This window comes from Pygocentrus nattereri, chromosome 5 (genome assembly GCF_015220715.1).
Source record: "Pygocentrus nattereri isolate fPygNat1 chromosome 5, fPygNat1.pri, whole genome shotgun sequence".
NCBI classification, from domain to species: domain Eukaryota; kingdom Metazoa; phylum Chordata; class Actinopteri; order Characiformes; family Serrasalmidae; genus Pygocentrus; species Pygocentrus nattereri.
The window spans coordinates 23,685,810-23,701,093 of record NC_051215.1 but is presented as its reverse complement, the minus strand read 5'-3'; the positions used below and the strand labels follow the sequence as shown (position 1 = coordinate 23,701,093).

The 15,284-nt window shown below is 40.1% G+C and overlaps 1 protein-coding gene across 3 annotated transcripts in view; it reads left to right on the top strand.

Annotated features, from left to right (window-relative positions):
- The window catches only part of hmgcll1 (3-hydroxymethyl-3-methylglutaryl-CoA lyase-like 1), a 37,651-nt gene that overhangs the window by 8,159 nt on the left and 14,208 nt on the right, over positions 1–15,284 (top strand). For all 3 annotated transcript variants that reach the window (XM_017694047.2, XM_017694046.2, XM_017694048.2), the window contains 2 exons: positions 3,098–3,161; positions 5,452–5,640. In XM_017694047.2, the coding sequence (XP_017549536.1) occupies positions 3,098–3,161; positions 5,452–5,640 (253 nt within the window). The remainder of the gene's footprint in view (positions 1–3,097; positions 3,162–5,451; positions 5,641–15,284) is intronic.

Sequence of the window (15,284 nt, the reverse complement as noted above, 5' to 3'; positions counted from 1 at the left end):
ATCAATCACAGTGCTTTTCTGTCTCCAACAGTGGTCATTAAGTCACCTTTACATACACTATATTTCCAAAAGTGTTCACTCACCCATCCAAATCATTGAACTCAAGTGTTCCAGTCACTTCCATGGCCACAGGTGTATAAAACCAAGCCCCTAGGCCTGCAGACTGCTTCTACAAACATTAGTGAAAGAATGTATCGCTCTCAGGTGCTCAGTGGATTCCAGTATGGTACCGTGATCGAACACCACCTGTCATGAAATTTCGTCACTACTAAATATTCCACAGTCAACTGTCAGTGGTATTATAACAATGTGGAAGTGATTGGGAACGACAGCAACTCAGCCACGAAGTGGTCGGCCACATAAAATGACTGCGGATGCAGAGTCAATTGCTACAGACCTCCAAACTTTATGTGGCCTTCAGATCAGCTCAAGAACAGCGTAGAAAGCTTCATGGAATGGGTTTCCATGGCCGAGCAGCTGCATCCAAACCTTACATCACCAAGCACAATGCAAAGTATGGAATGCAGTGGTGTAAAGCGCTGCCACTGGACTCTAGAGCACTGGAGACGTGTTCTCTGGAGTGACCAATCACGCTTCTCCGTCTGGCATTCTGGTGGACGAGTCTGGGTTTGGCGGTTCCCAGGAGACGGTACTTATCTGACTGCATTGTGCCATGTGTAAAGTTTGGTGGAGGGGGGATTATGTAGGGTTGATTTCAGGAGTTGGGCTCGGCCCCTTAGTTCCAGTGAAAGGAACTCTTAATGCTTCAGCACCAAAAGATTTTGGACAATTTCATGCTCCCAACTTTGTGGAAACAGTTTGGGGACGGCCACTTCCTGTTCCAACATGACTGCGCACCAGTGCACAAAGCAAGGTCCATAAAGACATGGATGAGCGAGTTTGGTGTGAAAGAACTTGACTGACCTGCACAGGGTCCTGACCTCAACCCGGTAGAACACCTTTGGGATGAATTAGAGCGGAGAGCCAGGCCTTCTCGTCCAACATCAGTGTCTGACCTCACAAATGTGCTTCTGGAAGAACAGTCAAAAATTCCCATAAACACATTCCTAAACTTTGTGGAAAGCCTTCCCAGAAGAGTTGAAGCTGTTAAAGCTGCAAAAGATAGGGCCAACATCATATTAGACCCTATGGATTATGAATGGGATGTCACTCAAGTTCACTTTTGGCAATATAGTGTATGACACATGTAGCATTTGCTCATACATGATATTTTGTCATAGGAAATTAATGTCAGAACATTGAGAAAGCTCAAATAATAGTTGCACAAATGGTGCCAAAATAGACATCTCTCATACTTCACCTCATTTCATTACATATGGACATATGTACATACTAGCACACATAAACTAAAGTATTGGGACACAACTCTTAATTGTTGCATTCAGGTGTTTTAGCCACAACCATTGCTAACAGGTGAATAAAATTAAGCACATAGCCTTGCAGTCTCAATAGACAAATACTAGCAGTCAAGGGTCATACTGATGACCTCAGTTACTTTAAACAATGCACTATCACAGGATGCCACCTCTATTACAAATCAGTTTATAAAATTTCTGTCCAGCTTGATCTGCCCCTGCCAACTGTAAGTGCTGTTATTGTAAAATTGAAGCGCCGACCACTTTGTCAACAGTAAAGTTTGGTGGAGGAGGGATAATACTATGGGGTTGATTTTCAGGGGTTGGTCTTGAACCCTTAGTTCCAGTGAAGAGGAATCTTAATGCTTCAGCAGACCAAGACATTCTGGACAATTCTATGCATCCAACTTTGTGGGAACAGTTTGGGGAAGAGCCTTTTTTTGTTCCAGCATGACTGAGCCCCAGTGCACAAAGCAGCTCCATAAAGTCATGACTGGGTGAGTTTGGTGTGGAAGAGCTCGACTGCCCCTCAACCCCATCAAACACCATTGGGTTGGATTATAACAGAGGCTGTGAGCCAGACTGTGAGACATCATTGTCTTACGTCACAACTGCTCTACTGGATGAATGGACAAAAATTCCCACAGACACACTTTAAATATTGTAGAAGCTTTGCAGGAGAGTCAAAGCTGTTAGAACTGCAAAAGGGGACAAATTCCCTATTAATGCCTATGGATTTAGACTGATTCAGAAAAGCTCCTGTAGGGGTGTGTAAGGTGTCCCAATACATATCTCCATACAGTGTATATAAACACACATATTAGCAACCACCTGGGATGCCTTAGCAACAGACTAGCAAGATCTTTGCAACCACCCAGTACACCATAGCACTGGTTTTGTCAAGCCACCTTAGAGTTCATTCACAAACATTCCCCTTCTATTCCCTCTTCCGTTGCTTGCTTTTGAGATTTTGAAGTGAGGCACCTGAGCGGCAAATGACATGATTCCTGAATTAATGAGTAAATAAGTCAAGTTCCAGATGTGCACGTATCCTGGAGCTTTTGTATCATGTCACAAGCAAAAGTCCAGATGTGTCCAGGCCATTCATTTAGAAAAAAGTTAAAAAGAAAGTTGGGAGGGGCTGGGGGGATGCAGCAGGGGCAAAACTAAACAGAGAGCACAGGCACTTCTGCGGCCACACGTGAGCCTGATGCTGTCGTTCTGGCAAAAGTGACTTAATGCCCGCTGCTGGACATGACTGAAAAGCACTGCCATCACTGGGGCCCGGAGAGAGTCTATGGAAATTCCAGTAGCAAAAAACTGAGGGATCGTCTAACAGCCAAGTGCCCAAGAGAAACATTCTCAACTTTTCACTTGTTTGTCCATCGTTTCGAGCAGTAAATTTTTTCCTTCCAACATATGGAAAGCGCATATAGCTTTTAACTTTGCTCCCCTGCATCATTTCTCATTTGCCACTGTCAACGCTATTGGAACTATTTAACACAACATTTGACACTGGCCATATGTTTCGTCTGCCCTAGCACATTTGGTTTTATTCCGTGATGAATGTAATCCGCTGTAAGAGTGCTTTTGGCAGCTGTGGCCTTGTCGTTGCCACGGAATAACATTTGACGTTACCGTGCCGACTTTGTTTTTGTATGGAGTGTACAATACAGCCCTCAGCATGTCCACTCTGTCTGCATGTTTGGCTTTGTTTGCAGCTACGTTTCCTGCACTCTTGGCTGTCCGTATGAAGGAGACATACAACCGGCCCAAGTAAAAAAGGTAAACTTAGGCGATTCTCTGCATTCAACACTCTTAAAAATAAAGGAGAGATACTATAGAAGAACCAATTTTGTACGCCCAAAGAACATTTCAGTGGATGATTGTTGGAAATGAGATGCAAAAATTTTTTTTTTAAAATAAGAATTTGCACAAAATTCTAAGTTTCTATGAAAGATTCCAGTAATAATTTAAGATCTGCTTCTTTACAAAGGTCTTCTGTAAAATAGTTATTAACTCTTTACTAACTAAATGAAATGATATTTAGTTGTAATTTTCTGTTGTGAGCATACGTGAAATGTCTTTATGTGACATGTTAATTAAGGAATATGATCAGGTAATTATTATCTGAATAATGACCATACATGATAGTACATGCTGGTGAATGTTCAGGTTTTACTGCCAAGTGTACTCTTACATTGCTCTGAATATGTTTAGCTGTCTTGTTAATCAGAACTTGTAAAAAACAACTGACCACCAATTTTCGGGAAGCAGTGTTTGAAACCGTAATGATGAATTCATTAATTGAAACCTAGCTAAAGACCCCCCCCCACCTGCGACCCTGACGGAGAAGCGGCTTGGAAAATGGATTGATGGCTGGATAGCTAAAGAAGTTTTTAACAATGTTATCAGAGCGCAGTTTAAAGGCCATCATCCATGATAGTATGTGAGTGCATTGTTGCACACGGCATAGGTGACTTTCACATCTGTGATGGTACCATTAATGCTGACATATACAGGTTTTGGAGCAACATATGCTGCCATCCAGACAACGTCTTTGTCAGGGAAGGCTTTGATTATTTCAGCAAGACAATGTCAAACCACATTCTGCATGTATTACAACAGTATGGCTCTGTAGTAAAAGAGCCCATGTGCTAAACTGATCTGCCTGAAATTCGGATGCGTCTCCCACTGAAAACGATGTAATGAAAAATATGACAAAGGAGACCCAGAACTATTAAGAAGATGAAACTCTGTCTCAAGCAATTAGTCTTCTCAGTTCTCAAGTAACTGTAGACATAAATAAAAAAGAAGAGGTGATGCAGCACAGTGGTAAACATACCCCTGTCCCAACTTTTTTGGAATGTGTTGCTGGAATCAAATTAAAAATGAGCATTTATCCATCCATCCATCCATTTTCCAAGCCGCTTCTCCGTCAGGGTCGCGGGGGGGTGCTGGAGCCTATCCCAGCAGTCTTCGGGCGAAAGGCACGATACACCCTGGACAGGTATGAGCATTTATTTACAAAATAATTCACAGACCATACACAACACTGTACAGGAGATATCAAATGAAATGTATTTCGTGTTATACCTTTAATATTTGTAACTCTACCCATGGTACATTTATGCATATAATCTAGAATAAGTTCTAAAGTTGCAGATATACGGAGGTCTACAGTAGATACATTATCTAAAGTATTTGATCTCAGTGATCCACTGTCACCACTTTTATGTCTTTTAAATGATGACTCTGCGTTTCAGTTTTCTTTGATTCAGCGAAGTGTGGTGGTGCTTTTACAGACACCAAGAAAACTGTCTTGCAACTTTGAATCGTTCCACAGCTTCCAGCTGTGAAATTCCGGATATCTAGTTTTCACAATATAGTTTGGATGGAAAATCTTACAGCAAAGCTTAACAAGGCAAAAAAGAAAACAATAAGAAACTGGGAGAATTTATACGAGTCTATTCAAGAAATTTAGGTTTCAATAATGTTATGTGATGCTGTTTAGTTGTGTAGTTGTTTATTTATTGTATTTGCTTTATTTTTGATTTGTGTCTATTCCTAAAATATATGTCACAAAAAATTTTAATGAAACACAAAAAAGCAACTAACAACTAAATATAAATGTAGCAGATGAAAAGATTCCTTTACTCACTAATATACTCGAGCAGAAGAATATAAAATAAAGAATATAAAATAAAAACTTTTACATGTACTTAAGTAAATGTAACAATTTATTACCCACCTCTGATGACAATCTTATGAAATGAAGTGCCTTCATTTTTAAGCGTGAAGCTCTGAAACCAGAGTAAATGAGTCTTTGGGCATTCAGCAGCTTGAATGTACTGAATGGTAGTCAATCCTCAGAGCACTGCATGTCCTTTTTATTCCACCTCTAACAGCCTCGTCGTCCCTAGAGGCCCTTATTACGCTGTTTGCAGCAAAAGCCGCAGCGTTACTCTGGCCCTCAGACTGGGCCCTCTGTGTGCACTCACCCTCTGTTTGTTTACCTTTTCCTGAGGGGATTTATGTTTTTACGGGCTCTTCTTTCCCCCATTTCTCGGCCCAGGTGGTGAAGCGGCTGTTGGAGCTGGGCTGCTATGAAGTGTCTCTGGGGGACACGACTGGCGCAGGCACGGCCGGCTCCATGGCCGCAATGCTACGCGCCGTGACCACAGAGGTGCCTGTCCACGCTCTGGCCGTCCACTGCCACGACACTTACGGCCAGGCCCTGGCCAACATCCTGACCGCACTGCAGGTGAGCTGAGCCCAAGGCCTCTGAATGCTCTCTTTATGCTCCACACGAACGGCAAAGGCGGGTAACCCTGAGGTATTATTGCTCTGGCAGACGGCTGCTGTATTATGAGCAAAAACACTGTTTAACTTTTTTACACTGTACTGGCACCAAGAGAGAAAATTAGCAGAGACAAAAACCACGTACCCTGGGCAGCCCTGGTCAAATGACATTTTGTTGACACATCCTCTACAGAGAACACACTTCTGCACATTTTAATTTAGAATCACTGTTTATTTGCTGAAGTTAACATATTGGAAAAAAGTAATAAAGCATATAAATGTGGCCTGTGCAAACGATATAGTACATTTCATTTTTTCCAATGTCAAACTCAGCAAAATAAATAACATTAACTTACACCAATCAGGCGAGAGATTATGACCATGCAGTACCATGCAGTAACACTGACGTGGTGGTGTGTTAGTGTGTTGTGCTGGTACGAGTGGATTAGACACTCATTTTTAAACATTCACAGTGTCCACTCACTGTCCACTCTATTATATATTCCTACCTTGTCAGTCCTCCTTGTAGATGTAAAGTCAGAGACGATAGCTCATCTGCTGCTGCACAGTTTGTGTTGGTCATCCTCTAGTCCTTCATCAGTGGTCACAATTTCTGTGTAGCTATAGCGCAAATATTTGCTACAATTTTGCTACAGGCTTTAGGTGATCCACACAAAATGTGAACTATAGAAAGCGGTCATTCACTGGGATGGTGGCAACTGTGTGATCCTGACTGAGCTGCGGACAGCTCAAGCAAACGGGCATGCGCTGATCACCCCTTACTAGTAGGCTAGTAGGCTCCACATTTGGTTCTGATGTGGAGCTGCAACAGGAGTGCAGAGATTATTCAGGCCTGATTCTCACCCCAAACAGCGTCAGAGTCACTGATGAGAATTTTGAGGCTAAAGTGTTGATGAAGTTTAACAAAGTCTCTGAATGTCATGTCTGTACAGATCTTTCTGAAATGTTTGAATTGGAGCAGTTTTATTTCAACAGCTGACAATGCTTTGCACAAAATCGTTTGATTTGTATTCAGTTATGTTTGATGAATTTTGTTAGGATAAGCCTGGAATGATTGACTTTGCTTTTAGTCTTAATTCTTGTTGGATATCAGAACACTGGGTGTGTAAGCTTGACTGTTGGTTACACTGCTTGGTAATCTTTTTGTACATTTGCAGTTTTTCAATTGTATGTTTCTTTCTGGCACAGGATTAAATGCAGTGTCCTGTTCACACTATCAGTTGGGATTGTTTGGTGTGTCAGGTGGAGATTCACATCTACAAATTTTGGGAAAGTAGCTACAAAGTAGCTAACTACTGATGTTTTCACAAGTGATATAAAATAATTTCTAAAACTGGATTTCATTTTTTCAGCTTTCAGGCCCAATTATCTCTTTACTCCAGGTCAAAAGGACTCAATATAGAACCAGCTGAGATTGTTCTGAACATTTTGATGTATAATATGTGGATATCACATCATTCACGAGTGCCTTGAAAGAAGGATTTAAGAGCTCAAGCAAAAATCTAGGAAGTGCAAGCAGACCCCAGAGGATTAACATATATCAGTCTTAGGCACAGTAGGGGTGTCCCAATTCAGGGACTGCATCCTTTGAAGGATGTGGTCTATTAAGGCGTGTCCTTCGGAGGCTGCATAGACCCACAAAGGCTGAACCGAAATGAGACGGTCTGCCCTACAGCTGATTTCCTGTTTGTGTCACAGCACTGCTGTTCCCACCCTCACCACTGCATCACGAAAAGCCACTACTGTTAACTTTGTTTAAAGTTCTTTAAAGATGGAGAAACTTTGTAGTTTTTTATTTTTCATTTTTTAGAGCTGGTGATGCTTCTCTCTGTCAGGTCTTTGCTCCCTATAACTAAACAAAAGTGTAAGTTTTGCTTCAGACCATATTGGCTTTTTAACATTTGTATCATCAGCTATTTGACTTAGTTTAAACCAAATACTTACGCTTAAAGTGTCTCCACAGCTGCCGTTCGTTCCTCTGAAAAAAGTTTGCATAGGAGAAGTTTGTGGATGTTTGTGGCATGTTTAATGGATTTGTGTAAAATAGGAATGCAGACATAAAAGTCTAAGAAATTCCCCTCAGGAAAAAAATGCAAATAAACAGCCAGCTGTGCTCCAAAAATCCCCGGAATAGTGATAAACCTTCACTTTTTGCTGTCTCATCATTAAATTATAAAGAAACACTACATGACAACAGATCCCACCTGCCCTGCGGTTCACAACATATGCATCCGCTCGATCTGGGTCTTTTTTCCATTTTTTTTTTGAAATAATACCTTTCTGTGGTTCATTTCACCACCTCTCCCCTCGCAAAACCTAAAACCCACAGAAACCATGGATGTGGGGAGACCGGCACGGCTCTGTCGTCCCTCCACTGGCCCTTTTGTGCTCTCTTTCACAGTTTGTCTTTGCTGGCCGCGCTGCGATGCTCTTTGGGGGCAGGGCGGGTCAGCAGATGTGAAGGGGTCGAGACAAAGGCTTACCTATTGGGTGTCTGTTTCATATGACAGTGGCCTGCTCTTGACAAAGGCCAAGAGCTGGAGGGGAGTGCAGGGCCCTTGGGGGAGGGGCTGGATTGGGGGGGTTCCAACTCATCTATCGCTGAGCCGCTGAACCCCTGTGACAATGCTCCGCTTAAAGGCCAAGGGGGAAATTATCCTTTCATCGCCCGCTACTAACCACATGGAGAATGGAGCAGAAAGGAAAACCCCAGGCTCGAGTATTCCTGCCTCAACTCCTACCACCCCCCCACCCCTCCTCTGTCTCTCTATTTATCCATCTCTCCCCAGCTGCAACTCTGTAACCCTAACTGCAGTTGCAGCGCTACAAAACGTGGCTGTGAATCTCCCCGGCCAATTTTTGGGAGAATTGGGTAACATGACAGAAGGACAGAAGGACTGAAAATAAAGAAATAGCGGCCCGTAGTCTGAAAGCGAAGCGTAAAATAATTCCTGTTCCAAGGGAATTGCAAAGTTTTCAGTCTTTAATACTCATGCAGACCTTCAAATTCTCTTTCAATGTTTTTATGTGAATTGAAGGCTGGCCTTTAGTTTCACTGGACACTTTTTTGCAGCTCCGGGAGCCAATAAAATCAACTGTTAACACCTAGAAGTGATAATTAGGTGAAACCTGAGAAAGGCACAGATGTTTTTTCCCCTTTTCTGAAAAGTAGACTTTTCTCAAAACGACACTGCACTCAGTAACCTTTAACTCTGCCATAATGTATTGTCATTCATCATGACTTTACACCTCCTATCCTAATTCTACATTCTTTTCAATTCTTATTTCTGATTCCAGGCCTGAACCAAAGTTTTATGACAGGACAAAATATCAATTACAGACCACAAATGTAATTTAGAAGTAAAAAATACTGTAATAAAACAGATACCACTGACATTTCTAAAAGATTTTTATGCAGTAAATGTACTTTATTTTTCCAGCCAGCCAGTCTAAAACTGGATTCAATCTGTGTATGGAAATCAATAGTACTGTGAAAAGCTCTGAGACCACCTCTGACTTATTTAAAATGGCCATCAAATACAAGTTATTCATTTTTTCTAGGTGATATTTCTGAGGAGATATAAAATATGAGGTATAAAATAATCCACTTAAATAATGAAGGCAAAAGTCAAAGAACAAACTGGGGTCTCCAAAAGTGGCGTTCAAAAAAGATGATGTGCCTCCTAGCAACCACCTGGAAGACCCGGTCGACACCAAAACTGCCCCCATCAGATAAACAGCACTTAAAGCTTTCATCTCTGAGAGAGAGGAGAAAATCAAGCTGCTTCAGATCTGAAAACAACTTGTTGAAAAATATCCCTGCAGTCTTCTGGAAAGACTGAAAGAATGTACTTAATATTGGTAAATGTGATTTTATATGAAATGATGTTATTTTATTTTATATAGGCTTTTGTGTAATTAGTGTGTCTTTTCTTTTATTCCTGGTGCTGAAAAAAAAAAAAAACTTAGCTACTTAAAAGCCATTTTGACTGGAACTTAAATAAATGGAGGCTGGTCTGTGAATTTTTTCGCAGTACTGTATATATGCCTTACAATCAAAGCATGCAAGATAAGATCCAGAGGCCAAACACTGTCCCTTCAGGAAAGTTCCTCCTGTCTGATACAACCTAAAAACAAAAATCTAACCCAGAAATTCAAATTAAAAAATGTATAGATTCAAAGGAAAGGGGTCAAATGTGTGCAGAGGGGAAACATACAGTCATATGCAAAACTTTACATATTATATTACAACGTATGAATTAAAACTTTTGCCCAGGCCACATTATCTGCTTTATTTTTTCCCAATATGTTAAATTCAGCAAATAAACTATCAATTCTCCACTGAAATGTGCAGAAATGCTGTCTGTACAGGATGCTTTAAAGGAAGATTTCACTGTTCACAATTTGCATATTTAGATTATGAAAATGTACAAAGAGTCATTCAGAGTGGTTTGGTGTGAAATGCTCTGTTGTTACTGAGTCAGGATCATTCACAGTGATGGTGATAGGAACCAGATGTCCATCTCTAAATGCTCCCTGAAAGAAAGTTATTACATGAAATATGTAATAATGAATATGTAAAACCTTATCAGCACTTGAAAGAAGGTTTTGGCCTAAAAACGTTTTTTTTATCTATTCATGGTTCATTTTTTTTTTTCAGATTTACTAACATAACATATCAACATAGATGATAGGTGTAGGTTAAGATAGTACATAAAATAGCTATGTTTGCTTTTGACCCCTGGTTCCTATCACTAACATTGTAAAGGAAGCTGAGACTCTACAACCAACCACTTCACTCCAAACCACTCTGAATCACTCTATTTACATTTCAAGCCCTGCATTCTGCAGAAATGTTGAAAAAGTCCCCTTTAACTGGTTTTCACTTAGAAAATCAACTAAATATAATTTGACAGGGATGTCCAGATGGTTTTTCATTAACCCCTTAATCTCAGTCTCAGGCTTATTACATACTAAGGCTTATTATTCTGTAACTAAAGAGACTTCAAACTGGTTGAGCTATTCTTAGGCTATAGAAGTGTGTAGTAAAACTTTGGCCATTTAAGGGGTTAAACTGTACTTGGTAAATAAGCCAAACTTGGAAGCAAATACATCTTAATGCAAATCCATTATAACCCCTACCTAGATACACTAGGTCAAGAGGTTTTATCTAGCACTTAAGGAGGAGAATGTCAGACTATCAGTAGTACCCCAGAGCCTCAGGCCTGCAAACATCCAGCATCTCTGACAATGCAGAGAGGAGGCAGGAAGAGGGCGGAATTCCTGGGAGTGAATCAGCAATCGAGATGATTTATAACACTCACCCCATGAGTGCAGAAAATAATAACTGCCTGCCATTTGTCCTCCTCAACACTGACCCCCCCATGGCTGTCCAACACTGAGCCGCCCCCCAAAAAAAGTAGTGAAATGAAAGATTTTATCATACCTTTTCATTACAGGGTTCCGGTAGTCTCCGCCACCAGCTGAGCTAGAAATTAATCCCAGTAACCCCGTCAACCCCATCACTGCTGCTTTTGTAGGGGGTAAAGGAATGCCATGCTCTTTGTATTCTTTCCTGAATGAAGAGGGGAAAAAAAGATTCATCTCTGGCAGGACAAATGAAAAGTACTTGGCCATTGCATGTGTTAAATTTTGGGAACAGTCTTGAAATTTAAAGCAGTGGACATATTGATAGAATACAGCAGGGCTGGGCAGTTCTGGCTGAGCAGAGTTGCTCTGTTCTTGCTCATCTGTGACAGCTTTGCTGAAAACACAGCCAATGTAAGACTATTCTGCTCAAACGGCATGATTTAGTTTGAAATGACCATGTTTTCCAAGTATAACTCATAACCAGAGATGCTGTGTTGAACATTTGTGTGCGTAACCCTGAGAAAGACCTGTTCTAATAGGGTTGAAGGACACATTACATGTGAACCTGATATTTCCTCGCTATAATATGATAATAATAGTGAGTTCGACATTTCAAATTGCCTCATTTACATTGCAGTTCCTACAGTCCAAATATGGAAACGAAGCTTCTTTGATGTCATAAAATCCGTCTCATTTCCATATCGTCACCGTCCAAAGGAAACCATGTATATTCATTTTTGTCCATTTTTATTTTTCTACATCATTTTAACACACCAGCTGAAAAATTTTGTGATGATTGGACCAATAGAAATGCTCCAAAATCACTTACAATAAAACCTCTTTACATTAACTTACATTGAAAGGTGCTAGCATTTTTGCCCTCTCCTGTAAACTTACTGTTTTGGACATTTGTGTTTTTCTTTGGACAGTGACAATATGCTTTTTTTTTCTTTAGCAGTTCAGCTCTGCCCATTCATATAGAAGTTAAAGAGTGTTTTAGCCTGGATAGGAGCTAACCAGAAGACAGCAAATTTACATACATCAGTCTTGAAGAAAATCAGCTTGTTTAATTATAAAAAATAAAGAGAGGTTGGAAAATTGTCATGAGAAAAATGAATTATGTTTTTGGTACATAAATCTTATGAGAGGATGTTGGGAAGAAAATGGACATACCAGAAAACGTAGGACATGAGTACTTTAAAGAGTAACACTCTATTTTAAGGGCAACCTACATAAGGACATCATAACACATGCATAAGCATTGGATGCCATACTTTTAAGGCAATACTTGAGTATATTTTAACTGCTTTACCATAAACTAAGTGAGATTTTGAGTTTGTACATTAACTCATGGGGGACTATGTAGAACTGATATAAACTTCTAAAGTAGACCTTCCTTTTAAGTTCCTTTACCTTTGAATGAGGCTTCATAATACTGTTATAAATGGAATTCCCTTCACTGCAGTTTAAAGTCTCTTATGTTAATGTGATGTCATTTCCTTCATAGAGCATGTTATGTCATCTTGCAGTTACTGGCATGAGCTAGTAATGAGAAGTACCCAAATATTGCTTCATAAATATGTTATTCTGTGCTTCTGCACATGTTATATAGTCCCAATGTAGGTAACCTTCAAATAAAGTGTTGCCATTTAGAGCAATACTTTAAAGCTTATAAATAGCTTATACCAGTAACACATAGACATGCATTATTTTGTGAAGTACACTGCACTGTATTACTTTAAGGAGCCTTAAACTGAAGTGAAAGACATTGTGTTTATACATGTGTTCCATTTATAACAGTTTGTAAAGCCTCACTCCAACTAATGGAACTCAGAGGCTAAGGCTCGAGAGTTAAGCCTGCTGTTACCTTCACATTTACAAACTTACTCATCTTCTTGCTTGATGTCAAAGTGACCCCAGCTACTTATACCTCCAGAAAATTATTATTATTAAAATTGTAACCCAAGCTTACACGTCATATGCTTTGATTCTTTGAAAAAAAGATGTTAATCATTTATTTAGAGATGCTATTGGGACATGAATTGGGCCAAAGCGATCTCAAAGATAATAGGAGGGTTAGGAGCACCATAATATCTACCACAGTAGAACATTACACTCTCAGAAATGAAGGTACTAAACTGTCACTGGGTCAGTGCCCCTCTTGTCACTGGGGTGGGACCCTCAAGGCTTCATCTCAGTACCTTTGGTCAGGGAACATAACTGACCCATAATCCACTGAAATGATGTGTTCTAAGCTGTACTGACTCCACACACCCTGCCTCGCCTCCAGGCTTTTATTCTACTGTTCTGTTTTAAAACATTTGGTTATGAAAAGGTACAAATACGAACTTTTTCACCTGGAAAAACTGATTTAAGGAGCACAATCAGACTTAGAACCACTGCTGTAGCTTTGAGGGAACATTCACATTGTTTGTGCCTTGATGAATGAAATGTCTCTATAATAGAAAACATTGTTTAGTACTTTAATTAAAACACATTTATATAGAACTGATACATGGCGTTCTTAACTAGGTCTCTGCCTTATGCAGTTCCATTACATTCATTGCAGAGAAAGAAATCATTTAATTTAAGGACCCTTAAATCAATACAGTGTCATTTACAGTACTGTGCAAACAACAGAGACCCTTAATTTGATTTCCGCTAATTATAGGTTGTTGGTATTTCTGAGCAGATAATATATAATACAACCCACCTGCATAAGCAAGGAGAAAGTCAAAGAATAATATTAAGTCACCTGATGGACACCAAAACTGCCCCCATCAGATAAACAGCACTTAAAGCTTTCATCTTTGAGAGAAAGGAGAAAATCTGAAAACGTCCACAGGTGTTTCTGTCCATCCTTCCACTGTGAGGAGACCACTCAGCACTGTGGGTCTGAAAGGATGTGTAGCTGATCAAGAAGAACCTCACTGAGAAAAGGAGATGGACATATCAAATCAAGAAGCTGAATGATGGACTGACCACCCCAGAGTCCAGACCTCAACACCACTGAATGGGTTTGATCACTTCAGAAAATCATCAACCAGCTTCTAAGCCTGAACTTTGGAGGCGTGTCTGCAGATTGTTTGAGGAGCTGAAAGTGAGTCTCCTGAAAAGAATGGAAGCTGGAATAAAGGTGAAGAGTGAACACAATTTTCACAATTACAATTTCCTGTTCTGACTTTTCCTGAAAAGTGAACTTTTAAGCAGTTTGGCTAAATGAAGGGACTCTGACTTTTGCTACAGTACTGTACATCATAAAACATCTTGTCATTGTGCAATTGGGAAAATGGCAAAGGTTGTGGTAAATACTAAAGAATTGATGTTATAATGTTAGTATGTAGGTATATAATAACATTTTAAAAGCAATTTCACCTCCACAGTATTAAAGAGAAAAGTCAGTGATCAGACTTCATGCTTCACAAATACAGTTCTCTCGTTTCTGATTGCCTTTTGGCTACATACCTTGTGAGTTTTATGGTGAAATTTGATCCAGTCTAAATGTATTTTATAGAGCTCAGTGGTCAGCAGAGGTTCTTTAGAAATCCGTGTTTGGTGGGCGATCAGCACATTTTCTATTACTGAGAAAACATGTGAAAAAGTGAAGGAGAGAGCAGCTCCTCAGCACTTCGTCTCTGTGGGAAGCAAAGCATATATCTAAAGAAGCTAGGGTGCCTGAGCTGACAGGAAGTGAGTGACCTGAGATCAGGCTAAATGACCCATGTTTACTCGGCCCATGCAGTCAGCGCAAAGGGTCAGAGCGCAGACCCACTGCTGTCTCAGGGCTTCCTGCGGTTGCGGCTGGGAAACAAACAAGTTGCTCAGTCTCTCTCTTTAATAAAAAGAGAGATAGTGACTCACTTTAAATGGCTTTCAAAGGGTGTTAGAGCGGTCTTTCAGTCCCTTAGGTTCTAAGTATTGACTAAGTGAACATTACAGTGGAAATCCACAGTACTGTGTAAAAATTTTGGGTAAAGATTCACGAAAAGTGAGAAGTTTTATGAATAAAAAGACTGAAAATGAACAAAGTACCAAGATTCTTGTACAAAACTGAGTTACTGTGTTATAAATGGAACAGATTCCTGTGGTTTTACTGAGTTTTTACTGTTTTCTTCCAGCTGTTCTTTGTACTTTTTGTTGTCATTTCACACCATATTTACTTTCATATGTGTGACATTACAGTGACATTTAGTGTCTGTGTGTTTATATTTACCA